At 41.1% G+C, this 15004-nt stretch overlaps 1 protein-coding gene across 1 annotated transcript; it reads left to right on the top strand.

The window, feature by feature from the left end:
* Positions 1-968: 968 nt before the first annotated feature.
* LOC106875764 (DNA primase large subunit) lies at positions 969-13748 on the top strand. Its single transcript, XM_014924023.3, has 11 exons — positions 969-1907; positions 3536-3645; positions 4291-4349; positions 5232-5352; positions 5806-6024; positions 7372-7515; positions 8627-8809; positions 9709-9835; positions 11316-11398; positions 12452-12608; positions 13206-13748. The coding sequence occupies exons 1-11, from the start codon at positions 1751-1753 to the stop codon at positions 13403-13405; spliced, it is 1560 nt and encodes a 519-aa protein (XP_014779509.1). The 5' UTR covers positions 969-1750; the 3' UTR covers positions 13406-13748.
* Positions 13749-15004: the final 1256 nt, after the last annotated feature.

Genomic DNA, 15004 nt, shown 5'->3' with positions numbered 1-15004 from the left:
TTTTTTGCCGGGGATGTAAACCAACTAACGCTGGTTAGTTTAATGGTGAAGAACATATGTATCACACACACGCACATATAGTGTTCACCACTTCACATCGTCTTGGCTTAAAAAGCCCTCACCGTTTGCTTTTACTATTTTGTTCTTACTGTCCTGCTTTTGTTACCACTTTAACCCTCCGCAAAAAAACCCCAAATTTTATTTAATTTGCTGCTTTGCGGGAAGGACTGCGGAGTAGATAAAACAGGAGACAACTGATGAAGGGAATGTTCTTTATGTTGCATGTCCCGTTTCTAAGTTTGTTTTTTTTCGTTATTCGAAATAAAGTTCGTTTTCTATGTTTTTGTTTTTTATGGTCTCGTTTCTCATTCTGTCCACGTTTTTTTTTTTGATGTCCTGTACCCATATATGCATGTATATATACACATATATATGTAGGTATGTACATATATGTATGTATATATGCATATATTTATGTATTATTTATATATATATAAATATATAGTATTAGTTGGTTTTTCATCGATGAGTTCATAAACCTTGGTTCTTTTCCCTAATACTATATATTTATATATATTTTATACTGTGAAACTTAATTATAATTTTTAATAAATTAATTTTAATTGAGTTTTTACCTGTAATTTTGAATTTTATCCTTACGATTTTGTTATTACATACAAACTAATTTCAGTAAAGCACACACAATATGAAATTATTTATTTATATTATTATTTAATGTAAATTTATTCTCCTCAAAGTCACTCTGAACGTTTCAAATATATATATATATTATTTGCGTTCAATCTGCAGTGTCCGTGACGCTGTTATTGTTCTGCTGAAATGTCGAAATGAAATCTGAGAGGAAACAACGCAGCAACAATAATATAAATAGGTTTTATGAGAGTTATCCCACGTGACAACGAAATTAGAGCTTTCTCTGCACACACACCTTTTGTCATGTTTCAGTCATTGAAGTGCGGCCATGCTGGTGCACCACCTCGAAGGGTTTTAGTCGAACGAACCCACCCCCGCACCACCCAGTACTCTCTGTTACTTGTTTCAGTCATTTGACTGTGGCCATGCTGGAGCACCGCCTTTAGTCAAGCAAATCGACCCAGGACTTATTCTTTAGATGCCTAGTACTTATTCTATCGGGCTCTTGTGCCGAACCGCTAGGTTACGGGGACGTAAACACACCAGCATCGCTTGTCAAGCGATGTTAGGGGGGGGGGCAAACACAGACACACAAACATGACGGGCTTCTTTCAGTTTCCGCCTACCAAATCCACTCACAAGGCTTAATGTTTTTTTAAGTGTTGGTATTTACACCCATTGCACTATTTTTTTTCTAATTTTCGTTTCTGGGTCAAGCTGTAAACATTATCCGGCTTCGGTATTGCAGTAGCATAATCTATGATTCTTAAAATATCTTACACATCAAAAAAAAAAAAAATTAGTTTTGGGGGTGTTCTAGGTAATTTCCGACTCTATTCTTCAGGAATGCCAAAAATGTGGCTGTTATTTCTAGTAGACCGAGAGACTACTCGTAGAGCGGCTTCCCTCTCGTCCCGCGCTGACGAGACCAGGTCTTTATCAGCAGCAGTCTGATGGCGGGAAACTACGATTTTCTGACATTGTATATAATGCAAACCAGATTTTCATAAACACCCGTTCTTTATATGAAAATAACTACCAAAAATAAGTAATTTCACGGATTAGCTTTTATATAGCTACTTACCAAATTAGAAATATGGAAATTGCTCCGAAAAGACTGAAGAAATCTTCGATAAAAGCAATTTCTTCAAATTATAATGAAGACGATGCGAAATTAACCATTTATAATGTGTCTCCCAATGACGATATATCTTTACAGGAATTTGAAGACTTCGCTATTGAGAGAGTTAAAAGTATGTATATAATATATATAATGTTTATATACATGTAATATATACTGTTTATTTGGTATAACTACATAATAGGGCCCCCCTCCTGTCCCTATTTTGGTTTCCTCGTAACTTTCGTTAAGATCCATGTTTTTTATGATCTTCTGCAGAGATACGTTTTTGATGATGTAGAGTTGTTTCTAAACTATTTTTTTCTCTACCTATGAACCCCTTTAATTACTGTTTTATTTTGTTGGACCCCTGTACCCTCACGGTGTTTAAAAACTAGTTTCTTGGTATTTCTTTCAAAAATTCTTTGTGTAGGTTGACCTCGACGTTAGAGAAAGAAACCCAGCTGTTCCTAAAAATAAATAAATCTAAGTCAAAATTTTTTCATGGGTCCTTCATATACTGTTTTGTGTACCCAATGTACTATTTCACTTGCATGGACACCCCCAGGGGTCAGATGGACCCCAGTTGAAACCCACTGTATTCTTTTACTTGTTCCAGTCATTTGACTGTGGCCATGCTGGAGCACCGCCTTTTAGTCGAAGAAATCCACCACTTTGTAAGCTTTGTACTTATTCTATCGATGTCTTTTGCCGAACCGATAAGTTACGGGGACGTAAACACACCAACATTATATTTTTGTCTGTTTGTCCCTCCACTATCGCTTGACAATCGATGTTGGTGTGTTTACGTCCCCGTAACTTAGCAATTTTTGGGGGGTGGGAGTGGGGTAAGTCGGTTACACTCGGCCACCAAAAAGCAAAAACAATTATAATAGGTGTAAAAAATGCGTATTAAACGAATATGTTGGCATGGAAACAGATGTTAAATGGTGATTGCTGCAGCTTTGCCGGATCCCCGTCTTCTCTAATCTAAGCTCTTTCATTTATTATTATTATTATTGTTCAGTAGTTTTATTTTTATAATGTGCTTTCACTTCACTACCGAGCGCAGCTCTGTGCGCCTTGGGTATGTGCTGTGGTGCTCTTATGTTTACTGTATTGAAAGTGTTTTGCGTAGAATGTGTGCAGTACCCAGTAGTGCAATTTTCTGTATGTTATATATATTTGTAAGTCCTGGTGTTTTTGTTATGTATTTGTCTGAATATTTTTTTTTATTATACCTCAGGCACCTACTATGATAGGAATTGTTTCTGTTTTTAGACTCCACATTCGAGTTATCTCTATTTCCAGGTCTTTGTATTTTGAAAGTTTTTCCATTTCTTTTCGAGAAACGTTGTCATCTGCTGGTATTGATACATCAATTAGAAAGCATTTTTTTTCTTCATGATCTTTGACAACTATATCTGGTCTATTTGCCTTAATTTCTCTATCAGTGTGTATTGGCATATCCCAGTACTATTATTATTGTTACTATTATGATAAGTCGGACAAAATGCTTAATGGCATTTCGTTCGTCCTGACATTCTGAGTTCAAATTCCACTAAAGTCGACTTTGCTTTTCATTTTTGGGGGGTTTGATAAAATGAGCACCAATTGAACACTGGGGATCGATGTAATTGATTGATTTACCCCCCCCCCCCCTCTCTCAAAAATTGGTGCCCTTAATCCTTTCTTTCGGAATCGATGGAAGTGACCATCTTTATTCAATATTTTACCTGTCTTATATTTGTTTTTTCCCAGTTTTGAAAATAGTTGAGTCTTTGGGTCTTCAATACGTCAAGCTAAACGACGACTACAACCGTGAACTGCGGGCCAAACTGAAGACTACCAAAATATGGAAGGAAATAAGAGTAAGTATTATTTGTTATTTAGGACGGAGGTAAAGAATAGGTACACCGCCCGTTTTCGGAGTAACCCTAATCCCATCCCTAAACCTTAATCCTAACCCAAACCCTAACACTAACCCTAATCCTAACCTAACCCCTAACCTTAAACCCTAACACTAACCCCTAACCCAAAATCCTAAACCCTAATCCTAACCTTAAACCCTAACCCTTATCTTTAATCCTAACCGTAACCCTGAATCCAAAACCCTAACCTTAAATCTAACCCTAAACCCTAAACCCCTGATGTGCTCCAATGATTTTCTAACGTGCCACCAGCACAAGTTCTAGAAAGCAAAGCTGGTAATGATTCCGCTCAAATGGTGCTGTTTACGGGCCAATAGCACAGAAGCCAGACAGCTGCTCTGGCAATGAACACGCTCGGACAGTTCTGTTAGTGATCCACTGGTGCAGGTGCCAGTGTTCGAATATGGTTCAATTACGATTTCGATTTCACTTGCCCCAACAGGTCTTCGCAAGCAGAGTTTTAGTGTCCAATGAAGGAGAGGACCTCTCCTATGGTTGTATGGTGCATAATATATGTATATATTTGTTTATATTAATATGTAAAAATCCATACATACATAATTTTAAAATTTCTTCTTCTTTCAGAAAACCGGTCGATTTGATCATGTTTCACACTTTATTCTTCGACTTGCTTATTGTCGATCGTAAGTTGATTTTTAGAACTTCTTTATGTTATTGTTTTGTGTGCCAACGACTCTGTTTCTTTCTCATCTCTACGAAGCATCTCGGAGCAAGCATCATCTCTCATAGATTCAGGATTGACACTGCCACCTTGTGAGTGAAATTAAGCCAAAAACAATGTGTTTAGAAGTCTGACAGATTTTACCTGTCTTGGATAGTTGTTTTCAGTCATCACTGCTTTTAACAATCTGTTCCTTAGGTTTGTATTTGAGAATTGGCTGTTATTTCTAGCAGACCAAGTGACCATGTAGAAGCTCAGTGCAGATTGCTACAGTTTGTAATACTAGAATAATGCCACGTAGTGGAACTGAACCCAGAACCATGTAGTTGGTGAGCAAGCTACTTCTCTTACAGCCACTCCTATATCTATGTTTGATGGGCTTCTTTCAGTTTCCGTCTACCAAATCCCCTCATAAGGCTTTAGTTGGCCCGAGGCTACAGTAGAAGACACTTGCCCAAGGTGCTACGCAGTGGGACTGAACCTGGAACCATGTGGTTAGGAAGCAAACTTCTTACCACACAGCCACACCTACCCGTTTAATAAAAAACAAGCTTTAGTTAATGTGTTCGTGGGTTCCCTGCATATAAAGAAAAGAAGAGATGGTCATGCTTGGAAGGTCTTTGATCATCTGCGGCTAAACAGCATAAACAAACCACGACATTATTTTGTGCCTGAACAAGGCAAGGGAGACAACTGCGGCATTTGTCTTATCAACCTTGTATGAATGCAAAGCGGAGGAAGATCTGTGCGGGATTTGAACTCAGAACGTATAGGAACGCAGCCAAATGCTACAAGATATTTAGTCCAACTGGTATTGACCATAGATTTTATATTTTTGTTGCAGGGAAGAATTGCGTCGTTGGTTTCTTCAGCAAGAATTAGACCTGTTTCGTTACCGTTTTTCCAATCTTACAACAGAAGAGAAGAGGGAGTTTGCTAACGATAACAAAATTGGTTATGAGGAGGTACTTCACTTCTCTTCACGCTTCTCTCTTTTAATGTGTCCGTTTGTCTGGTTCTCTGTGTGTGTGTTCATTAGTGTGGGTGTGCTTGTGCGATGTGTGTGTACTTGTGCTTGTCTGTCTGTTTGACTGTCTGCTTGTTTGATGTGTGTGTGTGTGCTTGTCTGTCTGCTTGTTTGATGTGTGTGTGCTTGTTTGATGTGTGTGTGTGTGTGTGTGTGTGTGTGTGTGTGCTTGTGCTCGTCTGCTTGTTTTGTGTGTGTGTGTGCTTGTGATTGTCTGTGTCTGTTCTTGTTTGATGTGTGTGTGTGTGTGTGTGTGTGTGTGTGCTTGTCTGCACGAGTGGTGCTTCATCAGAAAGAATTATCATTTATAGTTTTAATTACCCCTCCCCTCCAAAAAACCCCTGAAACCATTTCCTTCATTTTTTCCTAATTTTTCTCTACTTTTCTTCAGATTTCTGAACAGGAGAAAGACCAGTTGATGCCGAAGCTAATAAAATGTGGTCGTGGCACTGTCAGCTCTGACTATTATAAAGTCTGCTTCACAGATGTTCTTGACTTGGTCAGATCACGAAAAGTCTACTTGCAAAGAGGTTATGCTTATGTCCAGTTTAATGACCTCATCTCACTAATTAGTAATCACTTCAGGGAACAACTCTCAAAAGGTTTAGCTGTAAGTTTATTAATTTTTTTGATATTCTTTTCTTTTCTCTCTTTTACTTGTTTCAGTCATTTGACTGTGGCCATGCTAGAGCACCGCCTTCAGTCGAGCAAATCGACCCTGGGACTTATTCTTTGTAAGCCTAGTACTTATTCTATCGGTCTCTTTTGCCGAACTGCCAAGTGACAAGGACATAAACACACTAGCATCAGTTGTCAAGCAATGCTTGGGGGACGCACACACACACACACACACACACACACACACACACCCATATATACGATGGGCTTCTTTCAGTTTCCGTCTACCAAATCCACTCACAAGGCTTTGGTCGGCCTGAGGCTAGAGTAGAAGGCACTTGCCCAAGATGCCACGCAGTGGGACTGAACCCGGAACCATTTGGTTGGAAAGCAAGCTACTTACCACACAGCCACTCCTGCACCATCTTTTTTCTTTTCTGGTTTCAGGCATTCAACTATGGCCATGCTGGAGTGCCACTTTGAATGGAATTTTTAATCGATTATATTTGATTATATTAATCCCAGGACGTATTTTGAAATGAAAAACAAAAACCATTGCCATGCAATATTTATACTTAAACCATGGGAATCGATGTAGCTACGACCAATCAGTGTACCGAGTGTAGTATCTGCATCTGTTAGGTGTTTGTTTCTCTGTTTCAATATCAATTGTCCAAGAGGATTATCGATTCGTTTTCCTTCATCTTATTTGGTCGAATGTGGATTCAGTGCAGTTGACAATTTGCTGGAAGCCAAGAGAAACTGGCTTGAAATTACAAAACGTGGTGACTTTCAGCTGAAGTTAAAGAAATTGTCTCCTCAAATCAAGGAACTGTGCCGTATGCACCAGGTACAGGGTCCTTACTAAATGAGTTAAGGTATCCGTTAGCCAGGTAATTGAATTAAAAATCGTGTTTCTATATTCAAAAAAAAATGTTGATGGGTACCTGATTTTTTGTTATTAGAAACTGGGACACTGGAAAATTTGTTATTAAAAAGTGGGGTACCAGAAAATTTGAGGAGCATTGGAAAATTTATTAAAAATTGAGGCACCGGAAAATTTGTTATTAAAAAGTGGGGCACCGAAAATTTATTAAAAAGTTGGGCACCATAAAATTTGATATTAAAAAGTGGGGCATTGGAAAATTTGTTATTAAAAAGTGGGGTTCTGGAAAAAAAGGTTGGGAAACACTGGTCTCAAGCGCTGCCCCTCATTTCACTGTTTTAGACCACACACACACACTACTATTACAACAAACAACAGCTCCAAGAACTGCTGTATTTTCTTGACCATATGTCCATTGTTGTCTTCAGTTCTTTTCGTTTCCTTTCCCTTCAGGTCACCTGCCGTTCTTTGCCTCATCTGGAGGAAGATGACCGTCTTTTACCGTTGCTGAATAATTTGAGTCGAGCCTACCTTGGTGAAGATTTCAGCGGTCAGAAAAACAATGCTGGCGCCGTCACAGTTGATATGCTGGATTCTGTAATAATCATTCTTTTATTCTTTTATTTGTTTCAGTCATTAGACTGTGGCCATGCTGGAGCACTGCCTCGGAGAATCTTTAGTCGAATCAGTAGACATCCCCCCAGTACGTTTTTGTTTTAGCCTGTTACTTATTCTATCAGCTTCTTTTGCTGAACCACTAAGTTACAGGGATGTAAACACACCAACACTGGTTGTCAAGCCATTGATGGGTACAAACATAGACACAAAGACATACTCTTGTGTGTGTGTGTTCTGATGGGTAAATTGTCGCTATTTTTATATTTTGCACAAAGGCATTTCAATCTTATAAGCCATCATTGTCTCTCTCCCATTACTCCTGCTGTTATCACATTATTAAACATCTATTACTCCCTCTCTTTTACTATCACTCATCTATATTCCTACCTATCATTCACTCACATTACTCTCTCATCTATCTCTGTCACACATTCTTAACACCTATCATTCTTTCTCCTCCCATTATGCTGTCTCTATTGAATCACCTCACCAATAATCCTCATATAGCTGTCTCTCTTCCTTTTTGCACTCTTTGATGTTACCCTTTCTCTCTTATCTGTCATCTGTCACTTCCAGTACTCCTTCAATCTCTTCCTTCTTCCTCTGTTATGCTGCTTATGCCACTTCTATTCAATCATCTCACCAATAATCGTCATATAGCTGTTTCTGTATTCTCTATCACTCTCCATCTCCTTTTTCCTTTATCACTCTGGAGCCTAGTGCAACCAGAAGGCTGCACCAGGCTCCAGTCTGATCTGGCAGGGTTTCTACAGCTGGATGCCCTTCCTAATGCCAACCACTCCGAGAGTGTCGTGAGTGCTTTTTATGTGCCACCAGCACAGGAGCCAGTGAGGCAGGCTTGGCATCGATCACGTTTGGATAGTGCTTTTTATGTGCCACCGGCACAGGGGCAAGTCAGGAGGTACTGGCATCGGCCACGTTCCAATGGTGGTTTTTACGTGCCAGCAGCGTGGGGGCCAGTCAGCGGGATATTGGTATCGGGGGGGGGGTACATGTACATATATTTTTGTGTACATATAAATGCATCTACTTATTTTCCTCATTTCTCTTTCAATCTGGTTTCTTTCAGTTGTCTCGCAAGTCATTTCCTCCCTGCATGCAGCAGCTACACCAAAGTCTGCGCCAGCATCATCACCTGCGACATGGCGGACGCTTACAGTACGGTCTATTCTTGAAGGGCATCGGTCTCCTGTTAGAAGATGCTTTGCGCTTCTGGGGTGCAGAACTTTCACAGTCTGTCGGTATAGATAAGGTACGTACATTTACATTATATTCATATCATCATCATCATCATTTAATGTCTGTCTTCCATGCTGGCATGGGTTGGACACTTTGACAAAATCTAGTAAACTGCAGGACTGAGCGTAATCGTTACCAGCGTCGCCTTCTAGCACTTGTGCTGGTGGCACGTTAGAAAATCATTTGAGTGAGGTCGTTGCCAGTGTCGCTGGACTGGCTCCCGTGCAGGTGGTACGTAAAAAACACCATTTGAGCATGGCCGTTGCCAGTACTGTGTGACTGGCCCTCGTGCTGGTGGCACGGAAAAGCACCAATACACTCATGGAGTGGTTGGCGTTAGGAAGGGCATCCAGCTGTAGAAACTCTGCCAGATCAGATTGGAGCCTGGTGCAGACCCCGGTCGAACTGTCCGACCCATGCTAGCATGGAAAGCGGATGTTAAATGACGATATAATAGAAATAGGTTTCAAAGAGGAAAATAAACTACACGTAGATATGTGGGGAAAGTAAGAATAGAAAAAGCGAAAATGCACATTGGATATAAAAAAAAAATAATGGCTTTTTTTACGAAAAGTAACAAATGCCCTTCCAGATGCCAACCACATTGGACTGGATGCTTTTTATGTGGCACCAGCACTGACAGGGTTACCAAGTAACTTGCAAGACAAGGAATTATGAGATGGGCAGGGGCATATATAATATATAAGGTGAGTGGATAAACAAAAGGAAAGGGCACTTAACGCATTTAGTAGGGGTCACATTTTTTTATTTAAAACACTGATTTGTCTCAATGCAACTTTAAGTCTTGTAGGCTTGTTACAGAAATTTAGCTCAGATAATAATATATGTCTATACATAAATGTGTGTGTCTATATATTTTTATATATATATGTGTTTGTATATAAATTGCAGTTTGAAAAAGCCTATGCATATAACGTTCGGTACAACTATGGAAAGGAAGGAAAACGAGCCAATTTTACGCCCTACAGCTGTGCTAAAATCATTCTAAGCAATCATCCGGCTAATGGAGACTACCATGGTGTGTATTGTACATTGTTTTATTATAAAAGTGTGATGTGTTATGATGAAACATGATGTGAGTATAGAGTACTGCTCAGTGCCTAGACCATAGCACAGTGCTCAATGCATAGAATATAGAGCAGTGCTCAATGCATAGAACAGAGAGCAGTGCTCAATGCATAGAACAGAGAGCAGTGCTCAATGCATAGAACAGAGAGCAGTGCTCAATGCATAGAACAGAGAGCAGTGCTCAATGCATAGAACAGAGAGCAGTGCTCAATGCATAGAACAGAGAGCAGTGCTCAATGCATAGAATGTAGAGCTGACACGAAATACCTTCCTATTAAGGCGGTGAGCTGGCAGAAACGTTAGCATGCTGAGTTCAAAATTCCGCCGAGGTCGACTTGGCCTTTCATCTTCGATAAATCAAGTACCGGTTGCGTACTGAGGTCGATCTAATGGTCCCCTTCCCCAAAATTTCGGGCCTTGTGCCTAGAGTAGAAAAGAAATACCATCCTATTATAAAACTAACTTTTCTAAAAACTTAACATGTAGACGCGAATTCATCCAAGGGAAGTTACTCTCCAATATTTTTTTATTTCAAGGGAAGTAACTCACCTTTTTCAATTTTCCTTGCCTGTTCCTGCTTCAATTTTCAAATAAAATTTCAGTTATTTTTTTTCCAGTAGATTTTTCTTTTCTAAATTTGCAGTTTTAGCGAGTTGGGTGGGGGTAAGTATTTCCTATAATATTGTTTCCTGTTTGCTTGTTAATTTCCTTCATACAGTTTCTATTTCAATTCTCTTACATGTATATATAACGTAGATAGGGGTTACAATCCAAGCTGTGGTCCTTACGAAGCACATCTGTGTATTTCACTTCTGCAAAATATTTTCATCCTCTATCTGAAAGGCGGTGTTCCAGCATGGCCCCAACCTCTGGCTAAAGCCAATGAAAGAATCTTAGGAGTTATTTATGTGAGATTTATGTTTTCCCACATGTATAAGGATGTAATTCCAATTGGTAAACAAACATGGAGGATGGAATAAATGACACCAGACATTTTTCAGCCTTCTCTTTTAATATATATATATATATATATATGATTCAGAAGATGATACAAACTTAGTGTTTTCAAGTGATCTAAGATGTTAATTAGGTTCGAAACATCATCTTAATAATGGCAGTTATTCTAGTAAATTCTTCACTACTTTCAACAGAAATATGGTAACATAAAGGTTAACCTCAGGACTCAACAGACATACATTCTAAAGGAATTCTTGCTAAAACCATCACATCTTTGTTTTCACATTTTGCATTTGTATTAATTTCTTCTTGATGTTGGGTGTAATTTAAGGGAGATTTGTCTGCTATTTCTAGCAAAGCAAGTGACCAGGTGGAGGCTCCTTCGCCACGCGCGCATGTGTGTGTGTGTGTGTTGGCTTGTTCAGTAATTTCACTCTTTTGTCTCTTAATAATTACATATATTTTCTTGTCAGGTTGTGTTTTCCGCCACACTGATCCTGCATTGTTGCGACAGAAATTCCAAGGTCAAGGAATGTCGGCGGAAAATGTTGCAAAGGTAAGAAAGGTCCAGAGAAAATAAAGGAACATTAAAAAAAAAAAAAAAGAGAAATGTTGGGTGTGTGATAAGATGCTTGCTTCCCAACCACATGGTTCTGGGTTCAGTCCCACTGTGTGGCACTTTGGGCAAGTGTCTTCTACTATAACCTCGGGCTGACCAAAGCCTTGTGAGTGGATTTGGTAGATCGAAACCGAAAGAAGCTTTTTCTGTGCGTGTGTGTGTGTGTATCCATGTTGACATCATGCAATAGTTGTAAACAAGGGCCACCAAAATGTATGTAGCGCCCCTTGTTTCTAGTTTCCATGGAAACATGTCTGGCCATGGGAAAATATTACATTGCTTGGAAACAAGTGAGGGTTGGCCACTGGAAAGGCACCTGGCCCATAGAAAATCTTCTTCAGCAAATTTCATCTGACCTACACAAGCATAGAAGCATTTATGTTAAATGATTATAATATTAATTATTTCAAATATTTGCCACAAGGGCAGCTTGGGAGTGAACCCCAGTGCATAACTGGTACTTATTTTATCAACCCCGAAAGGATGAATGTCAAAGTCAACCTTGGCAGAATTTGAACTCAGAACGTAGTGACAGGTGAAATACCACTAAGCAATTTCATCTAGCATGCTAATGAGTCTGCCTTGATAATAATGATAAAGGTGGTGAGCTGGCAGAATCGTTAGCACGCCGGACGAAATGCCTAGCAGTATTTTATCTGCCATTACGTTCTGAGTTCAAATTCCGCTGAGGTCGACTTTACCTTTCATCTTTTCGGGGGTCGATTAAATAAGTACCAGTTATGCACTGGATCGATGTAATCCATACAAATTGAGCCCTATTGTGTGGCACCTTGGGCAAGTGTCTCCTACAACATCTCTGGGCAGCCAAAGCTCTGTGAGTGGATTTGGTTTGCTGAAACAGAAAGAAGCTTTTTGTGTGTGTGCGTGTGTCCCTTTGTCCCCTCTATGTTAAGTCCCCTGTGGGCAATAAAGAAATAAATAATAATAATGGTAAATACCCTTAATTTATTTGTATGTTTTCTGTTGTAGCTGGTGAATTTTGTGACCGAAGGACATTACCAATTGGCTTGTATGAAGCATTTTGAAATCACTCAAGGTGTCAAAGGATGCAGTTTTGGCCTTCAACATCCCAATCAATATTTTGAAGAAAGCCAGAAAATTCTTAATGGAGAAGTAAAAACAAATGGTCAGTGTGCTGGAACCGCTTTAATTTTGGTACTGATTAAGTGTGTGTGTGTGTCATAGTTATGTGTATGGTTGTGTTTGTATGCGAATGTGTGTGCATACGTGTATATATATACTTTATTATAAAGCAGCAAAAATATCAAAAACTGTTACTCAGAGTTTCACGTTCCCGTTCGTCGGACAGTTTTGTTTAGAATCAGCATCGTTTAACGTCCGCTTTCCATGCTAGCATGGGTTGGATGATCTGACTGAGGACTGGTAAAGACTTTCGAGTGAGATCGTTGCCAGTGGCGTTGGACTGGCTCCTGTGCAGGTGGCACGTAAAATACACAATTTTGAGCATGGCTGTTGCCAGTACCACCTGACTGGCCTTTGTGCCGGTGGCACATAAAAACACCCACTACACTATCAGAGTGGTTGGCGTTAGGAAGAGCATCCAGCTGTAGAAACTCTGCCAAATCAGATTGGAGCCTGGTGTAGCCATCTGGCTTGCCAGTCCTCAGTCCAACCCATGCTAGCATGGAAAGCGGACGTTAAACGATGATGATGATGATATATATGTAATGCACAATACATTTTTTCTTTTTCTTTCTTGCAGTGTCCTCAACACCCGTCCGAATTGTAAAACTGTCCCACGCACAGTCCGGCTCTTCACAGAGAAATCAGACTCTAAAATCTCCATTGGTCACTAAAAACGACAACAACGACACACTCCTTGATGATGATGATGGCATTGATGATGACCTCTTGGCTGACCAGTTGCTTGATGTCGAGGACATGAATCAGATATCAACCTGAAATCTTTACAACTTTTCTCTCCTTCCTTCTCTCCTGTCTTTTTTCTTCTTTCTTTTCTTTATTTCAAATGATGACAAATAAGTTGTTTGTTTTTGTTTGTGTTAGTGTTACCTTCCCACTCCACCCCATCCAATTCCTTGTTTTTTTTCCACCACACCTTTTGTAATTCTTCCCACGTCTAATTTTCTTTTCTCTCCCATTCCATCATGCCTGACTACAAATCTTTCCAACTCACTCTCCACAACCGCCTAAAACTATACCTCCGCACACTTCCCTCTCTATACTTTCAACCCTAACCCTAACCCTAACCCCACGCCCAGCTACCAACAGACTGTGTCCTCCACTATCCATGACCTCATCCTCTTCTCCTGTCTCCCCGCCACCGCCTCCAACCTTATTGTCCGCACCCCCACCATTTACTTCCTCCCCAAGATCCATAAACCGAACAACCCTGGCCGCCCCATCGTCTCCGCCTGCAACTGCCCCACCGAGCTTATCTCAAAATACCTAGACCGTGTCCTGGCCCCCCTAGTGGCTTCTCTCACTTCCCACATTCATGACACTAACCACGCGCTTCGTCTATTCAACTCTTTCTCTTTCCCTCCCGGCCCTTCTAAGCTTCTCTTCACTCTAGACATCCAGAGCCTTTATACAGTGATCCCCCACGACGAGGGGCTGCGTGCCCTGAAGTTTTTTCTAGACCAACGCCCCAACCCACAACCCGACACCTCCACACTCATTCGTCTGGCCGAACTTGTCCTATCTCTCAACTGCTTCTCGTTCGTGGGAGATATCTACCAGCAGTTCTTGGGAGTGGCCATGGTGACGAGAATGGGCCCCAACTACGCGAACCTCTTCGTTGGTTATGTTGAGGCCCAAATATTCTCCAGTTTCACTGGTCCTACTCCCGAACTATACGGTCGGTATATCGACGACTGTATCGGTGCCACCTCACTCTCCCGCGAACATCTTGACTCGTTCCTCTCTTTCGTTCAGTCTTTCCATCCTGCCCTCCACTTCTCCTGTACTGTCTCTGACACCTCTGTCCCCTTTCTCGACATTTCGGTCAGCATCCTCCACTCCGCCCTTAGCACCTCCATCCACTACAAACACACACTCACACTCCTACCATCCCACCACCCTACCCCTCCAACGCTCCATTTTCCGAGCTTTTCGGCGCCTCCAGTCCGACCCCTCCACCTCCCACATCTTCCCCAATCGACCCCTCCCCTCCTTCAAACGAGCCCACAACCTACGGGACCTCTTGGTCCACAGCTTCTTCCCCAACCCAACCTCCCAACCTGGCTCGTTCCCCTGCTCCCGCCCACGCCGCCGCACTTGCCCTTACCTCTCCAACACCACCCTCCTCACCAGCACCCATCACCGACTCCTTCACCTGCACTTCTACCAACCTCATCTATTGCTTCTCCTGCTCTCTCTGCCATTCTCGGTACATCGGACAAACGGGACGCCGCCTGGCCGACCGATTCGCGGAACACCTCCGAGACATCAACATTGGTAATGACACCCCGGTGTCACGCCACTTCCGCTCTGCCGGCCGCTCCTTGCAGCAACACCTGTCTGTGTTTGGATTGTCCA

Source organism: Octopus bimaculoides, chromosome 8 (genome assembly GCF_046866305.1).
Source record: "Octopus bimaculoides isolate indiv1 chromosome 8, ASM4686630v1, whole genome shotgun sequence".
Lineage (NCBI taxonomy): Eukaryota > Metazoa > Mollusca > Cephalopoda > Octopoda > Octopodidae > Octopus > Octopus bimaculoides.
The sequence above is the reverse complement of the archived record's forward strand: the minus strand, read 5'-3'. Positions and strand labels throughout refer to the sequence as shown.